A 22,246-nucleotide genomic window follows, 5' to 3' on the forward strand; every position below is an offset into this window, starting at 1 on the left:
AACATTTTTGTGCATTAATTCAGGTTTTAATTCTATTGAATTGTATGACACACACAGCTTAATAGTGAGAAGGCTTTTGTAAGAAGTATGAATGGTGAACTAATTGTTATTTATTTTGATCTTATAAGATCATTCATTTCTAGAACTTCTAATTGTGTAGATCTTACTTATAAAAAGGAGCTGTGAATAATAGAAGGCTTTTTAATACTTATAGTTTTTTACTATTAGATGGAGTAATTAATTATGTGAGATTTATTTTTTTATCAAATAAAAATCATTTAAATAGCATCAACAAAAGTCCAAATAGTTCTATGTGATTGGATTTGTAAACCATTTTTAGAAGTAGACATCTCACTTTCCATGCCACATAAAATAATATTAAAGTTGAACATGAGTCCTTATATCATAAATTCTATCGAAATTTTCTACCACCTCTTATTATTACAACATTTTTACACTAGATGACTTGTTATTAAATTATAAATACAAAAATAATAAATTATAAAAATGCCTCTTATATGTACTGACATGGAAAATATATTAAATATTTGGTAAATTTGTTTATCTTACATGAAGCAAACCCAAATACAAGTGAAATTGCTTTGAATATATCAATGTCCATTCACATGATTTAGTAATGTGTCAATTTTGATATTTTTTAATGTTTTGAGACAATAATAATTTCAAACTATAAGGACCTCCATATTATTAAAATAATGATATAGCATAAAATAAGCATTATTCTAAAACATTTAAAATAACACGTTCAAATATATTAGAATGGAAACATGATGTTTAAGTACAAAAGCCATTGACAAGCCCTATCATAAGGAAACAATTTCCTTTACATAGCTTCAAAAGGTCAATTACGAAGAGTACAAAAATTAAGGTAACCCTAACAGGAACTCACGAGACACTATCTCCAACAAGCACACATTGGGTGAGAGCATCATCGAAGAACATATCTACCCAACCACAAATCTTTACACTCCCCTGAAACTCTTCTTGGCATGAAGAATACCTGGCCCAACGCAAAGATGTCGAGAAATCTTAAACAAGTAGGAGTGATGGAATCTATGTAGCATGATATACTCTCTCTCTCTCTCTCTCTCTCTCTCTCTCTCTCTCTCTCTCTCTCTCTCTCTCTCTCTCTCTCTCTCTCTATGTTTGTGTGTGTGCGTGTGTGCGCGTGCACACACATGCTAATATAACAATATTATGATATGGCAAAGAGTATGAGTTTTAAATGATCAAAAGTAGTAGCATGGTATAATATTAAAATTTGATAAAACATCTTTTTCCCAATGCATCTTTTTAAGTCATTTGTTGATAGATATATAGAGGGTGATACTCAATCCTTATATGGTTCTCCATGTTTAGCACCATCCATTTACACAAACAAGAATTGAATGCACAAGTATACAAAGTAGTCATAGGAAAATAGAAGCATCTAACAAGTATTATCTTCTTGATAATTAAATTTAGCATAAAAATTGATTTCAAACACATTAGTACATAAGAATACCAATAACAAGATTTGTCTAAACATGATCTTGAGAGTATAAAACTCATACAGACACATGTATAAGAGTACAAAAGAAAAGGTAACTATCAATCTATCTAATTAACCTGATATCATGAAAGACATATTAAATGCTAATTCATTATTAAATCTTCTAAATGATATACTTAAAAACTAATTCATGAGTTATTATATGATGCATAAATTCACTAACATTATATCATTAAAATGTTATAAATTGATAATAAATGATTATCATAAATAACTTAGTTTCATTCATTAAATCTAATTGGTTCAAATATTTTGACAATAGAATATATTTTCCATCTTAGAATAAACTTTCTACCTTAGATTTGATTATAATATTCAATATCATATTCATCTAATCACTCCTTTGATTAAAAAGTGTTATCATGATCAAACAATCAAAATATAAGATCAAATCCATTTAATATTTATATATATAGTCATAAACTTTAGAGATGGTTAACCATTTAATGATAAGGAACTATCATCTAGTCAAGAAACTATATGAACATGTCAACATGAGATTAATATGAAATTCCATCCTTATCCTTTACATTTAAAAAAACAAACTATGATATTATCATTAGAGTTTTCACTAAGTCAGAGTTCAATATTCAACAATCACAAAATAAAAAACAAAATTTATTATTTCTATATGGTAAGGGATAAGGGCTTACATCTTACCCTTGACCCAAGAGTCCATTTCTTTCATTACTATCCTTATTATCCTATTTTATATATTAGTCTTATGATTTTAAAAAGTCTTTCTATTTTTAATCTAAACAAAGTATTGTAGAGGCATTCAAATAATAACTTATTCATCTTAAGATATACAGAAAGAATATATTCAAGTTTAATATTGTTGACTAATGAATTTATTTCTATACGTTTAAAGCTATAACTTAATAAATTTTAAGCTTTAATAACATCTCTACACCTCTTACTTAAATTCTCTTAATAACTACTTGCATTCTTATATTGATATATGCTACTCTATGCATTTATTAATATATAAATAAATATCTATTTTATTGATCTACTACTAATCTAATTATAAATAAATGGTAATAATCAATGGATGGATTTAGTCAAGCTAAGGATTACTAAGGATTACTGGCTATACCCTTGGGTTGACCTAAACAAATCCATGAGTAATAATATGCTAATGATTATAATTAAAGTGAGAGTTAATGTATTCAATTACAATTCATTAATAGCTAAATTTTATTACAAAAATATCATTCTAAATTACTTCAAAGAATTATTACAAAGGAAAAGTATTTATGAAATTCAAAACTTATAAATCCAAATTTTTAAACTATCCAAAATAACCAGTAAACTTTTACATTGTTAGACAATATAGGATAACTTGTTACTGCTACACGGATTTGATTTTTGTCTTGAACAAAGATACATTATGAATAAAGGAAGATTGCACAAAGTGACATAAATAGAAGGTCATTTCCAAGGAAATCTAGATAGTTCTTTTCAATGAAAATAAAAGAAATAGTGGTTGTTGTTCTTAATAGAATGCATATATTATGTGCGTTAATCACACATAGACACTAAGAGAATGGTAATCAGTAGACACCAATTCCAAATTAATTACCCTTGATAACTTCTCCAAACATCATAGAAACTGATAAGATAAGATAAGAGGACATCAACACAAAATAATACTAGATTTATGTAGAAACTTAAGGGGAAAACCATGGTGAGAAAAGCTTCTTGGATCTAATATGCAAATCTAGCCTCATAAACTAAATAATAAACTTATAATATTTTGTATGCATCAACCCATAGGAGACACCAATGCTTGAGTCTAAGAAGTGAACACCAATTATAATCATGAGGCGCCAACCTTAAATACAATAATAGTACATGAAAGATATGATATGCAGATCTTCAAGGATGAAGCTTTAGGGTCACCTTGATCTAATCAACTTTTGACAACCCTCTCAAAGTGCATGAGACCTTCAATTGATTTTGCCCACTTAACCTAAAATTTAGTTGACAACTTACACAACTTTTGCGATGGTTATTAGTTCTACTAGCAAGAATTACTCTTTAAATGAATCCAATTACACTTATACATCCCTACATTATATATAATCACAACTCATCTTATAACTTATTTACAACATTCACACATTTGACACATGCATACTTTAGACCAAACATATAAAAGGCTTAAACCAAGATCCAACATGCTACTTCAAGAGTTGGATGATGCTATTCTTTACGAAAAATAATTAGTTGGTCCTAGTACACTTTCACATGCTTCCTATAGTTGGTTCATAGTGCAATAATTTGACCCATTCATAAAAAAATTCATAATATATTGTGAAGTGATCTCTATGAGCATAATGTTGACCCTAACTTTTCATGTTATTGAATTCCACCTTTGCAACTTGAATAGACTTGTCTTTGTGTGTAGCCATATTTATCTTCCAACATACAAGCCTCAAAATATAACTATGGTAGAATGTGGTATAAAATAATGTGCTAGTGGATATAGTTTTTGAGGAATGAACTTCATATACACATCACAAATACTTCCAAATCCTTCAACAATAAAAAATTGATTAAGATGATACTAGTGACATACTATATTGAATGATGTATTTAACATAACTTGACTCTATTTATCTAGATCAATAATTATTTGATATGACATAATATTAATTAAAATTATTGTAATTTTTGAAAACTGGATATTGAGGGTAACATAATGATAATTTATACAAAAACCTTAACTACCTCCTTTGACATTAATGAAAATATAAATTTCAACAATCTCCTCCTTTGTCATTGGTTCCAAACATGAAAAATGCTACTAATAAAATACTCCTTGTAATGGAAATTAGGGGCTCCCCTTGTGTAGAAAATTTGCTTCCATTGTAATTGGACTTTCATTCTTCTCAAGTTTGGCTTTGTGCTCTTGTAACTGGACTTTCATTCTCTCTCTCTCTCTCTCTCTCTCTCTCTCTCTCTCTCTCAATCCTTTCTTCCCCAAATGGTGTAGAATTTTGGCTTCCTTTCTCCCACTTTGACATCAATGACAAATATCCACTTTGATTCTTGGTCTTCAAGGAAAAATTAATCTACTAATACCTTTTGTATCTTTTTCACAATACCACCAAGACTACTTGCAGTGAGGAGTCAACACTCCTCCTCAACATATACTAACTTCCTCTTCATTTAAGAGGGGGGCGATACCACTACCAAATTCTACCCAAGATATTAAATTGTCTCCTTTCGAAAAGGTTTTGTAATGATCTCTCCTTTGTTTCAACATATTCTATCTTCACTTGTTTCCTTGCAACCTTCTCTCTTAGATAGTGATACTTAATTGAGATATGGGTTTTTCCGTGAATGTGTTACCCAATCATTTGAAATGTTTATAGTACTTGTATTGTAACAAAGGATTGGCATGGGTTCTTCAAATTCAATCTCCATCTGCTACAATGTCTTTTTTTATCTATAAAACCTAAATGCAACAAGAAACTATTGCAATATATTTTGCTTCTACCATAGACTAAGATACAAAATCCTTATTTTAGCTCAACCATGATATAAGGCTATCACCAATAAAGAAAGCTATGCCACTTGTACTATTCTTTCTATGAAAGACCATTTGGGAGAAGAGAAGACATTACCTCATCAAGCACAAAATTTAAAGTAGTGCTTCAAATGTTCATCAATAGATTGCTCCATATGTGTAGAAAAGAATGTCATAAGACCATTCCTATAACTTCTTCCTCCATCTTTTGTTTACAATAGTGTTAAATGAATTAAAGTGCTCAACAACTTAATCCATATCAACCACCCTCAAATAATACTACTTACATAGAAGATGCTTGTTCACCAACGATATGGTGTGGTACAACTTTCCTAACTTTATAAAAAGGGGTTGTAGAGGATTAATGTACAACATTGAGGAGCAATAAATTTCCCAGACATAGCCAAATAAGATTACTATATTAACTATCTAAGACAACCCAGTTTTCATCCTTCATGCCTGTTGTTTTACTTCTAATGAAATCTTTACATAGATCTCAAACCGACTGACCCTGATAGCACAGAGGTTCCATTCCCGTACCCAGTCCATAAATAACTGAATAGCCTGTTACATTTTGAAGGCCAATTCAACAAGAACCTGTTGCCACGTCCAGATCTCTAAGGCAGCCCAAGAACTACAAGGATATCATGCGTCTCACATAGAAAAAGAAGTCCCATTACTACCACTGGCCTGATATTCTACCAAGCATCACCAGCTCCTCTGCAATCTCCATAAAATATAACGCGCCAACTATACTAAATCCAACTCTAGTTTATATTCTTTAAATTTGGTAAATACAAAGAAGCTTAATACCGACCTCACAACATGCTTTGCAACAATTCAACTGGTCATAGTCAAGATGGGTATGAGACATTGACCATCTACGTCAAACTTTAATTAAGGCCGACTCTCAATGTTATCTGTGCACACTTGAAGAGTATCTCCATGCTTTTTCACAAATAACAAATTTCTTGTGTGTTGAAAAAAAGGCACATGGATTTTACAACAATCTGTTCCGCATGGTTGTTTTTGCTATGTTGTTCGATGATAAAAGATCAGAACGAACTCCATATAGCACATGTAGCTTTTGAATTCGTCGTGGGACATGGGATCCACATTTCCTTATAGTTGGTGGTCTCCTCCATCCCTCATCAACTAAAATTATTTTCGTATCACAAATCTAAATGTAGTTTTTAAATAAAAAGAAAAGTTTTTGCAGCCACACGAATTTGCATGGGGCCATTACATTATTTGTACGCTGGAAGGCTAGTACAACCTCGTTTCCAAAAGCAAATAAAATCTTGATGAAAGTATGCTTAGAAGAATTAAAGGAATAAAAATAATAGTCCAATGCACTCCGTGCGTGACGGTAATGTAGACCATGAAATCTCATGAGTAAATTCATGCACGTCCTCCAATCTGCGTATATTTATTAGTTGGGGATGGAAGGCAAGCATGCATAATGAAATAATCACGATGCTGAAGTAGTCAAATTTCGATTGCTGGTACTCCCTTATTTGGTAAAAGTTCAAAATTAAGGACCTTTAGGAAGGCCATTCAAGTTAATATACCCCTCTTTTCCAAGCGACTTGCATAATTTAGCTGATTTTACCTTTGATATAGAACTATAAGGTTAGATCTTGTCCAATTCTAAGTGGCTGGTACAAGTCTAACACGAATATGATAGTAGAAACATACCACACACTAACAGTGATAACAAAAATACATGTAAAATTTAACTATTAAATAATTAGATATGAACAAAATATGGTTGAGACAATGGTTTTCTAGAATTCTCCCACTTATTTCAAATACCTTGCAAAAGCATAAAGGGAATATTAGCATCTAAGTATTAAGGACTATGAGGCCATTATATTTATTACACCATCTAATGTTATTTGTGCTTACATGCTTCATCAAATCATCTAAAACAATCACCAAAGAGTCATCATTTTCAATCATCATCCACTATCCTCCACCATGTGATGAGAAAAATGGTATTGTGCATCTATATGCTTCATTTATACACAAAAAATTGGGTTTTGGCCAAGCTAATGACACCTTGACTCTCACATTGAGTTTAAACTATTGCTTGAATAAGGCCAACAATTCAACAAAAACTCTAAAACCAACTCACCTCCTTACAGGCATTACTAATTGTCATGTACTATACCTCTACAATGGATAAATGACTACAACCCATCACTTGCTCATTCAAGTAATAGAAACACTAAATAGGCTAAAGAAATAGCCACTAGTAGATATTTTATGATCTACATCTCCTGTCAAATCTAAGTCAACAATCCCTTGTGAGTAATCACCATAGTAGAAGATATAATAATTTATAGTGTTCTGCATTCACCTTAAGTCTCTCTTAATTGTTGTTCAATGCTCTATGCCAATATTAGCCATATAATAATCCCAAGGCTCCCATTACATCACCAATGTCTAGCTTTATGTAAAATATAACATAAATTAGAATATGAAGTAGACTAGTGTAAGGAACATGCAATATATACTCTACATTTAACGGTGAAGACGTATATATTACTTAACTAATAACTTAGTACCCAAGAAAATAGAAACATTTACTAGCATATAATTCTGCATACTAAAATATTACAACACAAATTCAACATACTTAGTCTATCCCAATCAAACATTTCTTATTTCTCTCTCTTTTCAATGCCTAGGATGCATATAGGAACCCCTAATTGTTTATGTTGAAATGTATTGAAATTTTATATACCATATCTCTAATCATCCATTCATTGTTACCAAATATCAACAAATGATCTATGCATAAATTGATAAAAAGAGATTGATTACCATCATAAAGTTTAATTTTTAATAATTAAATAGTTGCTAAGGGGCCCAACGCCCAATACAGTAGAAAGTAAAGTCTATAAACAACATAACACAAAAAATAGGGGAAAAAAGAAACAATTATCGGCACCCCGATGACTACCATCTAGTACATAAAACCAACCCCACCAAAACCAAAGTCCAATATCTGACCAACTATATAGGCAACCAACATAATTAGGAAATACACTAGATTATAATACATAGCATATGAATTAAACTTTTGAAACCATAATTTTGGAGATCATTGGACACCATATAAGTATTGCTTCAATTTATATGCTAATGAAACCTTGCCTTTTACCACATAGTAGTTGTTAGGCGTTATTCTTTTTCCTACAAATATTATTTAATCTTTCTTTGGTTTATTAGGAGTGGTTAATGTGAATAAACATGGAAAAATACATAATCTACATGTACCACTTTCTAACACATGAGTAATTGAGTCACACACTCCCTTTTGGCTTGTTGTGCCTCCTTCCATAACCACGAGTTTGTTCTTACCTTTAGTAGGTTATAGGGTAATTAATTTTCTCACCCTCTTTTGGCTTTTATGCCACTAATTATAACTTCTTTTCTATCTTCACTTAAGGAGGTTATGCTACATATTTTGACATTTATCAAGTAGGTAAAACTTCCCATATTTTATGGGTAGTAGGAGTTAATGCACCTATTGGTAGCTTGGTGAGCGTATGAAGAGTATTCTCAAGTTCTCTTGCATTGTCTATATTGTTCTTTCATTTCAGATTTTGGCTCTACTATTTGATATTCGATTATCTATTAACTGTAGTTGCACATGATCTAGGTCAGACACGAGATTCTAGCCCGATTGTCACTTCCCAAAGAATCTAACATGGTACTGGAACTTGTTGTCTAGTACAGTTAATTTTAATATCTGGCTTTTATAGATTTGAGACTAACTGATAGCTATAATATTAAAAAACCAAGTATTCTCTTCTCCTACATCCTTGCATAGCCCTAATAATAAGTACAACTTAACAAAAGAATAAGCATCCCTATAATCTACTTTGCATAGTTATATTCTTGGGAGGTTTGCGTGATTGTAGCATTTAGGTAATTTTGGCAGAATTTTCAACATTTCCAAAGCATCCAAAAGGTTGGATAAAGTCACAATTGACTTTTTTTTCAAAAACATCAAAGCTTGGAGGACAAAATTAGAAATCAAATGTTAAAATCTAAAAACTTTTACAGGAGCCATTTTAAATTTTGCATTAGAAACTCATTTTTCAGTCACTAGAAAGAAAAAATATTTTTGGCATGCAAAAACCATTTTTAATAAGTTTGGCACCTTCCCTAATTTCAATCTATGTTCTCCTACTCCTATTTCCATACATCAATATATATCCATCCTTATCTATATCCTACCTATATTTATATTCATGCATTCCCATTAGTTTTTGTCCTATATTTGCATACATTTACCCATGATCATTGTATTATATATCTTTTTACAACGGACCATTTTTGTAGCATTGAGGATTGATCTTGCTTGGCTTGAATTTTAAGGAAAAATAAATTTGTTTCAAATTTTAAAATTCTCCTCTTTCCTCGTAGTCATTGGGAGTTGAGTTTGTAAAACATGGAATTATCTAGCAGGGCTTCAAATTTAAAGACATTAATTGACCATTAAGCAATCATTGACTTATTCGTATATAGAATGAACTTATGAACATTTTCATTTGGAACTTTAAATAGAATAAAAATATTGTATCAAAATCAACATCTAAGTATCTTTATCACAATCAAAAAACTATTCTAATTAAGGGAGTAGGAGAACATGACCATTGATTATTTCACTATCTTTATGATGTAGTTATAAATATACCAAGTCCTTAATAATCAATGAGGAGTATAGAATCTAGCAAATCAAAGAGAAAAAGTATATATTGTGATAGATAAGGTCTAGAGTTACAAATTAGACATGTATAATATAAAATTAATCTACAATCACATAATTAACTTAAAAGGTTAATAATTCCCCATGCAAGTGAATATATTTAGTTGCGTCGTATACAATTACACCGGGTGTGTTCATAGTTTCAAGAAACATTTGCATAAATTAGTTTTTTGAATTACTGGTATGAACATAAATTCAACTATTTCCTATCTCTATGTTGCAGTTCTTGTGAGATTTACCTAAGAAATGTTTTTAAGTGACAATCGAGATAATATAAACAAACACTGGCTTGACGTTCTACCACTACACTTCAAATTTGAGAAAAATATTATTCGATATTTTCCATATATTCGTCTTTAGTGAAAGATGACAAGAGAGTCTCGGCAACCAAAACTAAAATAACTAAGAAGCCTCATTCCGTGTGCTCATGCTTGCAAAGTAACAGAATTGAGGGATTCCTAAGAATTTGTCTATAATGCACGCATTTGGTCTAACAGCTGGAACCTTTTCTGCAGGTGAGAACACCCGAACTTGCAGTGATAGAGCCCACAATAGAGGAAGGTCTTGCCGCCATACTCGAAGCTTTGGCATAGCTTGAGGATTCTTTAGCCCCTGATGCTGTGAAGAATGCCCCATTTAACATAAGATCTCCCACTGATCTCCAGTTGCCTTCTGTTGAATCTTGGTGCTTTGTAACCTGCACATTACCCATACTATAACTATACTACAACCGTTGAATACCAAAGATATAAGAGACATGAGTTGTACAGGTCTTTTACCTCCTTGTGGAATCGATAATCAGGAGCAAGGAATCTGTTGCCTTGGCTGTTAATGGTGGGGTTTGCACTTCCCCCGATTGCATACATTTCCCAGTGGGTGTAATCATTGTTCACCACATGAAAGTATCCATGTCGACATCTGCATCATAACGTTAATATCTTAAAGACTTGAGCAAATAAACTTCAGCAAGCTGTATATTCGTGGTCTTTGTGCAAGGAATACAGTTTGTTACAAAATTCTATTCACACCTGGGCATACGTTGAACAAGCCCTTCTCCAAAGTGGTTGAAAGCAACTGTTACTTGCATTTTGACGTCCTCGGTGTAGGCGTCGCTGTGTCCTAGGAGCATCACCTGGAAAAAGCCAATAAATATTGGACTTGAGAAATAGCGTTCTATCGACAATTTAATAAATACTCACATTTTTTTCGTTCAAGTCAAGTAATAGGCTTTTAATACCCTACCCTAAAATCCTCGGATAAAAAATACAATTGTGAAACCTAATTTCAAAGAAAAGTATATTTATGGAAGACCAAAAAAGCAGTTTTGAGCACCTTGTCATGGTGAGTGAAAAAGCTGTTTGAAATGGTTATAGCAGTGGAACCCATGATGGCGTCGATCAATCCATCTGCGCAACTTGACAATGAACAGTGGTCAACCCAAATTGCGCTTGATCCAAAGATGGAAATCCCATCTCCATCACTCTTGGTTCTAAACCCATAATGTGTCGGGGAGCTCCTAACATTTGTGTTTCCCGCAGGTTTACAGTCGTGGATATGAACTCCATGAATGATAATATTGGTCACATACTGAATTGTAATGCAAGCTCCATTTGCTATATGAACATTGGCACCTCTACCATCAATAGTCTTATAACTGTTCATGATAAGCTCCTCCTTGAGCTGAATAACCATATCTTTTTGGAAAATAATCCAGAGAGGTTCGGTTTGAATAACAGCGTGCCGCAGAGTGCCAGGTCGAGGATTGACCGGGTCATCGTCATTTGGATCTGTAACTATATAAAATCTGCCATTCTTACCTCCAATGGCGTTTTTGCCAAATCCGATGGCACAATCAGCCAGTCTCTTTCGGTTGTTAACCCAGTTAGGATCACAACGCCAACAGTCATCGATGGGGTTCCCCGTTTCGCACGAGCTCAGCTTTCTTTTCGAATTATTTAAACTCCTGCACAATAGTTCTTGAAGTAAATAATCTCAACTGTCTGTAATATATGCTAGCTATAAAAAAATGCTAGGACTTCGAAATTCTCTTAATTGAACTGACTTAAATATCTTTTCTGTAGTGAATTTTCTTTCATTGAATCTGTCTCAACGACGACAATTGTTAATTATCCAATGGCATGATGATATGGGTGATAGAAATTTGTTCTATAACTGCTGCATACCAACTACAGTTACGAGAATAGTATTATAGAAATTACAGTGAAGAAAACGTCGAGGAACAGCATAAGAATAAATAGAACATTTATAATAAACCTTGTCATTTAAGATTTCATACTAATGTACTAAATTCAATAAGATATTGGATTTCATTTCTATACTACCATAAATAAATTCTCTAAAATTTCTAAATCATCTGAAAGGCGAAATGGTTACCTTTCTACCATTTGAACTACAAGCTCCGGCTTCTCAACATGAGATTTATCACTATTCTCAGCCTTAGTCATATTGAAGGGGGTTCTTATTGATTCCACCATTACTAACTTGATGAAAAAGACAGCAAGAAGAAGAAACAATGGCTGTAAGGCTTGTCTGCTCGCCATTTTGGATAGGAGAAAACCTGCAATGGTTGTATTACATGCTATGGCTTTGGGCTATCTTATATACAAAATCATCAAGTGCAAAATCTGTAGAGAAGGGGGAATCTTGACCCCGACGTTTGAAAAATTGTTGTGTGCACGTTATCTCAGTGCGATTATTACGGTGGTAATGCACATGACTATAGCGCTTGACTCATAAACAATAGTGAGTAATGATGTGATAGAGCATTCCTCCAACGTTTCTTAGAATGTTTACTCCGACGTTTTTCTGAATTGAGAGTTTTCTCCAAATCTATTTGAAAAACATAGATATAGAAACTTTCATGGATGTGGTGGACGCCGCATTTTATCCGTGTCTGCTTTCCATGGTGACTCCATTGAGTTATTCGGTAGTAACACTTCTTTGGGTTTCACATTAAAACATGAGAAACATTGGCAAAGGTGATATGGCCCACAAGTATGTTTGTCTTTGGTTATAAATGACTTTCCTCTTCCGTAATTTGCACGGGGATGGGCGACCAAGTTTGGTATAAAATTCTCGCATGTTGTTCCCGCGCTCACATGGTTCCCGCGCTCTTCATTTTTTTTATCGTGGAAAAAATTAGAATTCCAAAGAATCTAACATATCGAAACTTAATAGATTGTAAATGTATATTTGTAGGATAAACTTCTTTATGTTAACGCAATAAAACATAATGAATGGATGATTACGTTAGAGAAAGATAGGTCGAAGTGAAAATAATTGGAGTTTTATTTGCTATGTGTGACGTCACGAGGATACTTAGGTATAATAGACATATTTATATATTAATTTAAGGTTATAAGTTTATAAAGATTGATTATTTCTAATTCTACATCATATCAATTTAATAATATGAACTTTTAAATAATATGTTGAATCATTATATGTTTTTAGTTTGGATGGCTAGCTCAACCTGAAATATATATTTAATCAAACCAAATATTCAACTTTTAAAAATAATAAAGACATATGATACTATTGGAACATTTTTGTGCATTAATTCAGCTTTTAATTCTATTGAATTGTATGACACACACAGCTTAATAGTGAGAAGGCTTTTGTAAGAAGTATGAATGGTGAACTAATTGTTATTTATTTTGATCTAATAAGATCATTCATTTCTAGAACTTCTAATTGTGTAGATCTTACTTATAAAAAGGAGCTGTGAATAATAGAAGGCTTTTTAATACTTATAGTTTTTTACTATTAGATGGAGTAATTAATTATGTGAGATTTATTTTTTTATCAAATAAAAATCATTTAAATAGCATCAACAAAAGTCCAAATAGTTCTATGTGATTGGATTTGTAAACCATTTTTAGAAGTAGACATCTCACTTTCCATGCCACATAAAATAATATTAAAGTTGAACATGAGTCCTTATATCATAAATTCTATCGAAATTTTCTACCACCTCTTATTATTACAACATTTTTACACTAGATGACTTGTTATTAAATTATAAATACAAAAATAATAAATTATAAAAATGCCTCTTATATGTACTGACATGGAAAATATATTAAATATTTTTGGTAAATTTGTTTATCTTACATGAAGCAAACCCAAATACAAGTGAAATTGCTTTGAATATATCAATGTCCATTCACATGATTTAGTAATGTGTCAATTTTGATATTTTTTAATGTTTTGAGACAATAATAATTTCAAACTATAAGGACCTCCATATTATTAAAATAATGATATAGCATAAAATAAGCATTATTCTAAAACATTTAAAATAACACGTTCAAATATATTAGAATGGAAACATGATGTTTAAGTACAAAAGCCATTGACAAGCCCTATCATAAGGAAACAATTTCCTTTACATAGCTTCAAAAGGTCAATTACGAAGAGTACAAAAATTAAGGTAACCCTAACAGGAACTCACGAGACACTATCTCCAACAAGCACACATTGGGTGAGAGCATCATCGAAGAACATATCTACCCAACCACAAATTTTTACACTCCCCTGAAACTCTTCTTGGCATGAAGAATACCTGGCCCAACGCAAAGATGTCGAGAAATCTTAAACAAGTAGGAGTGATGGAATCTATGTAGCATGATATACTCTCTCTCTCTCTCTCTCTCTCTCTCTCTCTCTCTCTCTCTCTCTCTCTCTCTCTCTCTCTCTCTCTCTCTATGTTTGTGTGTGTGCGTGTGTGCGCGTGCACACACATGCTAATATAACAATATTATGATATGGCAAAGAGTATGAGTTTTAAATGATCAAAAGTAGTAGCATGGTATAATATTAAAATTTGATAAAACATCTTTTTCCCAATGCATCTTTTTAAGTCATTTGTTGATAGATATATAGAGGGTGATACTCAATCCTTATATGGTTCTCCATGTTTACCACCATCCATTTACACAAACAAGAATTGAATGCACAAGTATACAAAGTAGTCATAGGAAAATAGAAGCATCTAACAAGTATTATCTTCTTGATAATTAAATTTAGCATAAAAATTGATTTCAAACACATTAGTACATAAGAATACCAATAACAAGATTTGTCTAAACATGATCTTGAGAGTATAAAACTCATATAGACACATGTATAAGAGTACAAAAGAAAAGGTAACTATCAATCTATCTAATTAACCTGATATCATGAAAGACATATTAAATGCTAATTCATTATTAAATCTTCTAAATGATATACTTAAAAACTAATTCATGAGTTATTATATGATGCATAAATTCACTAACATTATATCATTAAAATGTTATAAATTGATAATAAATGATTATCATAAATAACTTAGTTTCATTCATTAAATCTAATTGGTTCAAATATTTTGACAATAGAATATATTTTCCATCTTAGAATAAACTTTCTACCTTAGATTTGATTATAATATTCAATATCATATTCATCTAATCACTCCTTTGATTAAAAAGTGCTATCATGATCAAACAATCAAAATATAAGATCAAATCCATTTAATATTTATATATATAGTCATAAACTTTAGAGATGGTTAACCATTTAATGATAAGGAACTATCATCTAGTCAAGAAACTATATGAACATGTCAACATGAGATTAATATGAAATTCCATCCTTATCCTTTACATTTAAAAAAACAAACTATGATATTATCATTAGAGTTTTCACTAAGTCAGAGTTCAATATTCAACAATCACAAAATAAAAAACAAAATTTATTATTTCTATATGGTAAGGGATAAGGGCTTACATCTTACCCTTGACCCAAGAGTCCATTTCTTTCATTACTATCCTTATTATCCTATTTTATATATTAGTCTTGTGATTTTAAAAAGTCTTTCTATTTTTAATCTAAACAAAGTATTGTAGAGGCATTCAAATAATAACTTATTCATCTTAAGATATACAGAAAGAATATATTCAAGTTTAATATTGTTGACTAATGAATTTATTTCTATACGTTTAAAGCTATAACTTAATAAATTTTAAGCTTTAATAACATCTCTACACCTCTTACTTAAATTCTCTTAATAACTACTTGCATTCTTATATTGATATATGCTACTCTATGCATTTATTAATATATAAATAAATATCTATTTTATTGATCTACTACTAATCTAATTATAAATAAATGGTAATAATCAATGGATGGATTTAGTCAAGCTAAGGATTACTGGCTATACTCTTGGGTTGACCTAAACAAATCCATGAGTAATAATATGCTAATGATTATAATTAAAGTGAGAGTTAATGTATTCAATTACAATTCATTAATAGCTAAATTTTATTACAAAAATATCATTCTAAATTACTTCAAAGAATTATTACAAAGGAAAAGTATTTATGAAATTCAAAACTTATAAATCCAAATTTTTAAACTATCCAAAATAACCAATAAACTTTTACATTGTTAGACAATATAGGATAACTTGTTACTGCTACACGGATTTGATTTTTGTCTTGAACAAAGATACATTATGAATAAAGGAAGATTGCACAAAGTGACATAAATAGAAGGTCATTTCCAAGGAAATCTAGATAGTTCTTTTCAATGAAAATAAAAGAAATAGTGGTTGTTGTTCTTAATAGAATGCATATATTATGTGCGTTAATCACACATAGACACTAAGAGAATGGTAATCAGTAGACACCAATTCCAAATTAATTACCCTTGATAACTTCTCCAAACATCATAGAAACTGATAAGATAAGATAAGAGGACATCAACACAAAATAATACTAGATTTATGTAGAAACTTAAGGGGAAAACCATGGTGAGAAAAGCTTCTTGGATCTAATATGCAAATCTAACCTCATAAACTAAATAATAAACTTATAATATTTTGTATGCATCAACCCATAGGAGACACCAATGCTCGAGTCTAAGAAGTGAACACCAACTATAATCATGAGGCGCCAACCTTAAATACAATAATAGTACATGAAAGATATGATATGCAGATCTTCAAGGATGAAGCTTTAGGGTCACCTTGATCTAATCAACTTTTGACAACCCTCTCAAAGTGCATGAGACCTTCAATTGATTTTGCCCACTTAACCTAAAATTTAGTTGACAACTTACACAACTTTTGCGATGGTTATTAGTTCTACTAGCAAGAATTACTCTTTAAATGAATCCAATTACACTTATACATCCCTACATTATATATAATCACAACTCATCTTATAACTTATTTACAACATTCACACATTTGACACATGCATACTTTAGACCAAACATATAAAAGGCTTAAACCAAGATCCAACATGCTACTTCAAGAGTTGGATGATGCTATTCTTTACGAAAAATAATTAGTTGGTCCTAGTACACTTTCACATGCTTCCTATAGTTGGTTCATAGTGCAATAATTTGACCCATTCATAAAAAAATTCATAATATATTGTGAAGTGATCTCTATGAGCATAATGTTGACCCTAACTTTTCATGTTATTGAATTCCACCTTTGCAACTTGAATAGACTTGTCTTTGTGTGTAGCCATATTTATCTTCCAACATACAAGCCTCAAAATATAACTATGGTAGAATGTGGTATAAAATAATGTGCTAGTGGATATAGTTTTTGAGGAATGAACTTCATATACACATCACAAATACTTCCAAATCCTTCAACAATAAAAAATTGATTAAGATGATACTAGTGACATACTATATTGAATGATGTATTTAACATAACTTGACTCTATTTATCTAGATCAATAATTATTTGATATGACATAATATTAATTAAAATTATTGTAATTTTTGAAAACTGGATATTGAGGGTAACATAATGATAATTTATACAAAAACCTTAACTACCTCCTTTGAAATTAATGAAAATATAAATTTCAACAATCTCCTCCTTTGTCATTGGTTCCAAACATGAAAAATGCTACTAATAAAATACTCCTTGTAATGGAAATTAGGGGCTCCCCTTGTGTAGAAAATTTGCTTCCATTGTAATTGGACATTCATTCTTCTCAAGTTTGGCTTTGTGCTCTTGTAATTGGACTTTCATTCTCTCTCTCTCTCTCTCTCTCTCTCTCTCTCTCTCTCTCTCTCTCTCTCTCTCTCTCTCTCTCTCTCTCTCTCTCTCTCTCTCTCTCTCTCTCTCTCTCTCTCTCTCTCTCTCTCTCTCTCAATCCTTTCTTCCCCAAATGGTGTAGAATTTTGGCTTCCTTTCTCCCACTTTGACATCAATGACAAATATCCACTTTGATTCTTGGTCTTCAAGGAAAAATTAATCTACTAATACCTTTTGTAATTTTTTTCACAATACCACCAAGACTACTTGCAGTGAGGAGTCAACACTCCTCCTCAACATATACTAACTTCCTCTTCATTTAAGAGGGGGGCGATACCACTACCAAATTCTACCCAAGATATTAAATTGTCTCCTTTCGAAAAGGTTTTGTAATGATCTCTCCTTTGTTTCAACATATTCTATCTTCACTTGTTTCCTTGCAACCTTCTCTCTTAGATAGTGATACTTAATTGAGATATGGGTTTTTCCGTGAATGTGTTACCCAATCATTTGAAATGTTTATAGTACTTGTATTGTAACAAAGGATTGGCATGGGTTCTTCAAATTCAATCTCCATCTGCTACAATGTCTTTTTTTATCTATAAAACCTAAATGCAACAAGAAACTATTGCAATATATTTTGCTTCTACCATAGACTAAGATACAAAATCCTTATTTTAGCTCAACCATGATATAAGGCTATCACCAATAAAGAAAGCTATGCCACTTGTACTATTCTTTCTATGAAAGACCATTTGGGAGAAGAGAAGACATTACCTCATCAAGCACAAAATTTAAAGTAGTGCTTCAAATGTTCATCAATAGATTGCTCCATATGTGTAGAAAAGAATGTCATAAGACCATTCCTATAACTTCTTCCTCCATCTTTTGTTTACAATAGTGTTAAATGAATTAAAGTGCTCAACAACTTAATCCATATCAACCACCCTCAAATAATACTACTTACATAGAAGATGCTTGTTCACCAACGATATGGTGTGGTACAACTTTCCTAACTTTATAAAAAGGGGTTGTAGAGGATTCATGTACAACATTGAGGAGCAATAAATTTCCCAGACATAGCCAAATAAGATTACTATATTAACTATCTAAGACAACCCAGTTTTCATCCTTCATGTCTGTTGTTTTACTTCTAATGAAATCTTTCCATAGATCTCAAACCGACTGACCCTGATAGCACAGAGGTTCCATTCCCGTACCCAGTCCATAAATAACTGAATAGCCTGTTACATTTTGAAGGCCAATTCAACAAGAACCTGTTGCCACGTCCAGATCTCTAAGGCAGCCCAAGAACTACAAGGATATCATGCGTCTCACATAGAAAAAGAAGTCCCATTACTACCACTGGCCTGATATCCTACCAAGCATCACCAGCTCCTCTGCAACCTCCATAAAATATAACGCGCCAACTATACTAAATCCAACTCTAGTTTATATTCTTTAAATTTGGTAAATACAAAGAAGGTTAATACCGACCTCACAACATGCTTTGCAACAATTCAACTGGTCATAGTCAAGATGGGTATGAGACATTGACCATCTACGTCAAACTTTAATTAAGGTCGACTCTCGATGTTATGTGTGCACACTTGAAGAGTATCTCCATGCTTTTTCACAAATAACAAATTTCTTGTGTGTTGAAAAAAAGGCACATGGATTTTACAACAATCTGTTCCGCATGGTTGTTTTTGCTATGTTGTTCGATGATAAAAGATTAGAACGAACTCCATATAGCACATGTAGCTTTTGACTTCGTCGTGGGACATGGGATGCACATTTCCTTATAGTTGGTGGTCTCCTCCATCCCTCATCAACTAAAATTATTTTCGTATCACAAATCTAAATGTAGTTTTTAAATAAAAAGAAAAGTTTTTGCAGCCACACGAATTTACATGGGGCCATTACATTATTTGTACGCTGGAAGGCTAGTACAACCTCGTTTCCAAAAGCAAATAAAATCTTGATGAAAGTATGCTTAGAAGAATTAAAGGAATAAAAATAATAGTCCAATGCACTCCATGCGTGACGGTAATGTAGACCATGAAATCTCATGAGTAAATTCATGCACGTCCTCCAATCTGCGTATATTTATTAGTTGGGGATGGAAGGCAAGCATGCATAATGAAATAATCACGATGCTGAAGTAGTCAAATTTCGATTGCTGGTACTCACTTATTTGGTAAAAGTTCAAAATTAAGGACCTTTAGGAAGGCCATTCAAGTTAATATACCCCTCTTTTCCAAGCGACTTGCATAATTTAGCTGATTTTACCTTTGATATAGAACTATAAGGTTAGATCTTGTCCAATTCTAAGTGGCTGGTACAAGTCTAACACGAATATGATAGTAGAAACATACCACACACTAACAGTGATAACAAAAATACATGTAAAATTTAACTATTAAATAATTAGATATGAACAAAATATGGTTGAGACAATGGGTTTCTAGAATTCTCCCACTTATTTCAAATACCTTGCAAAAGCATAAAGGGAATATTAGCATCTAAGTATTAAGGACTATGAGGCCATTATATTTATTACACCATCTAATGTTATTTGTGCTTACATGCTTCATCAAATCATCTAAAACAATCACCAAAGAGTCATCATTTTCAATCATCATCCACTATCCTCCACCATGTGATGAGAAAAATGGTATTGTGCATCTATATGCTTCATTTATACACAAAAAATTGGGTTTTGGCCAAGCTAATGACACCTTGACTCTCACATTGAGTTTAAACTATTGCTTGAATAAGGCCAACAATTCAACAAAAACTCTAAAACCAACTCACCTCCTTACAGGCATTACTAATTGTCATGTACTATAGCTCTACAATGGATAAATGACTACAACCCATCACTTGCTCATTCAAGTAATAGAAACACTAAATAGGCTAAAGAAATAGCCACTAGTAGATATTTTATGATCTACATCTCCTGTCAAATCTAAGTCAACAATCCCTTGTGAGTAATCACCATAGTAGAAGATATAATAATTTATAGTGTTCTGCATTCACCTTAAGTCTCTCTTAATTGTTGTTCAATGCTCTATGCCAATATTAGCCATATAATAATCCCAAGGCTCCCATTACATCACCAATGTCTAGCTTTATGTAAAATATAACATAAATTAGAATATGAAGTAGACTAGTGTAAGGAACATGCAATATATACTCTACATTTAACGGTGAAGACGTATATATTACTTAACTAATAACTTAGTACCCAAGAAAATAGAAACATTTACTAGCATATAATTCTGCATACTAAAATATTACAACACAAATTCAACATACTTAGTCTATCCCAATCAAACATTTCTTATTTCTCTCTCTTTTCAAGGCCTAGGATGCATATAGGAACCCCTAATTGTTTATGTTGAAATGTATTGAAATTTTATATACCATATCTCTAATCATCCATTCATTGTTACCAAATATCAACAAATGATCTATGCATAAATTGATAAAAAGAGATTGATTACCATCATAAAGTTTAATTTTTAATAATTAAATAGTTGCTAAGGGGCCCAACGCCCAATACAGTAGAAAGTAAAGTCTATAAACAACATAACACAAAAAATAGGGGAAAAAAGAAACAATTATCGGCACCCCGATGACTACCATCTAGTACATAAAACCAACCCCACCAAAACCAAAGTCCAATATCTGACCAACTATATAGGCAACCAACATAATTAGGAAATACACTAGATTATAATACATAGCATATGAATTAAACTTTTGAAACCATAATTTTGGAGATCATTGGACACCATATAAGTATTGCTTCAATTTATATGCTAATGAAACCTTGCCTTTTACCACATAGTAGTTGTTAGGCGTTATTCTTTTTCCTACAAATATTATTTAATCTTTCTTTGGTTTATTAGGAGTGGTTAATGTGAATAAACATGGAAAAATACATAATCTACATGTACCACTTTCTAACACATGAGTAATTGAGTCACACACTCCCTTTTGGCTTGTTGTGCCTCCTTCCATAACCACGAGTTTGTTCTTACCTTTAGTAGGTTATAGGGTAATTAATTTTCTCACCCTCTTTTGGCTTTTATGCCACTAATTATAACTTCTTTTCTATCTTCACTTAAGGAGGTTATGCTACATATTTTGACATTTATCAAGTAGGTAAAACTTCCCATATTTTATGGGTAGTAGGAGTTAATGCACCTATTGGTAGCTTGGTGAGCGTATGAAGAGTATTCTCAAGTTCTCTTGCATTGTCTATATTGTTCTTTC

At 31.8% G+C, this 22,246-nt stretch overlaps 1 protein-coding gene across 1 annotated transcript; it reads right to left on the reverse strand.

The window, feature by feature from the left end:
* Positions 1-10,384: 10,384 nt before the first annotated feature.
* Positions 10,385-12,455, reverse strand: LOC131049428 (probable pectate lyase 18). The gene is made up of 5 exons (XM_057983485.2): positions 12,289-12,455; positions 11,227-11,857; positions 10,923-11,026; positions 10,674-10,812; positions 10,385-10,591 (listed from the first exon to the last, which is right to left on the reverse strand). The coding sequence occupies exons 1-5, from the start codon at positions 12,453-12,455 to the stop codon at positions 10,385-10,387; spliced, it is 1,248 nt and encodes a 415-aa protein (XP_057839468.2).
* Between the last annotated feature and the right edge of the window lie 9,791 nt (positions 12,456-22,246).

Source organism: Cryptomeria japonica, chromosome 3, assembly GCF_030272615.1.
Source record: "Cryptomeria japonica chromosome 3, Sugi_1.0, whole genome shotgun sequence".
Taxonomy (NCBI): Eukaryota; Viridiplantae; Streptophyta; class Pinopsida; order Cupressales; family Cupressaceae; genus Cryptomeria; species Cryptomeria japonica.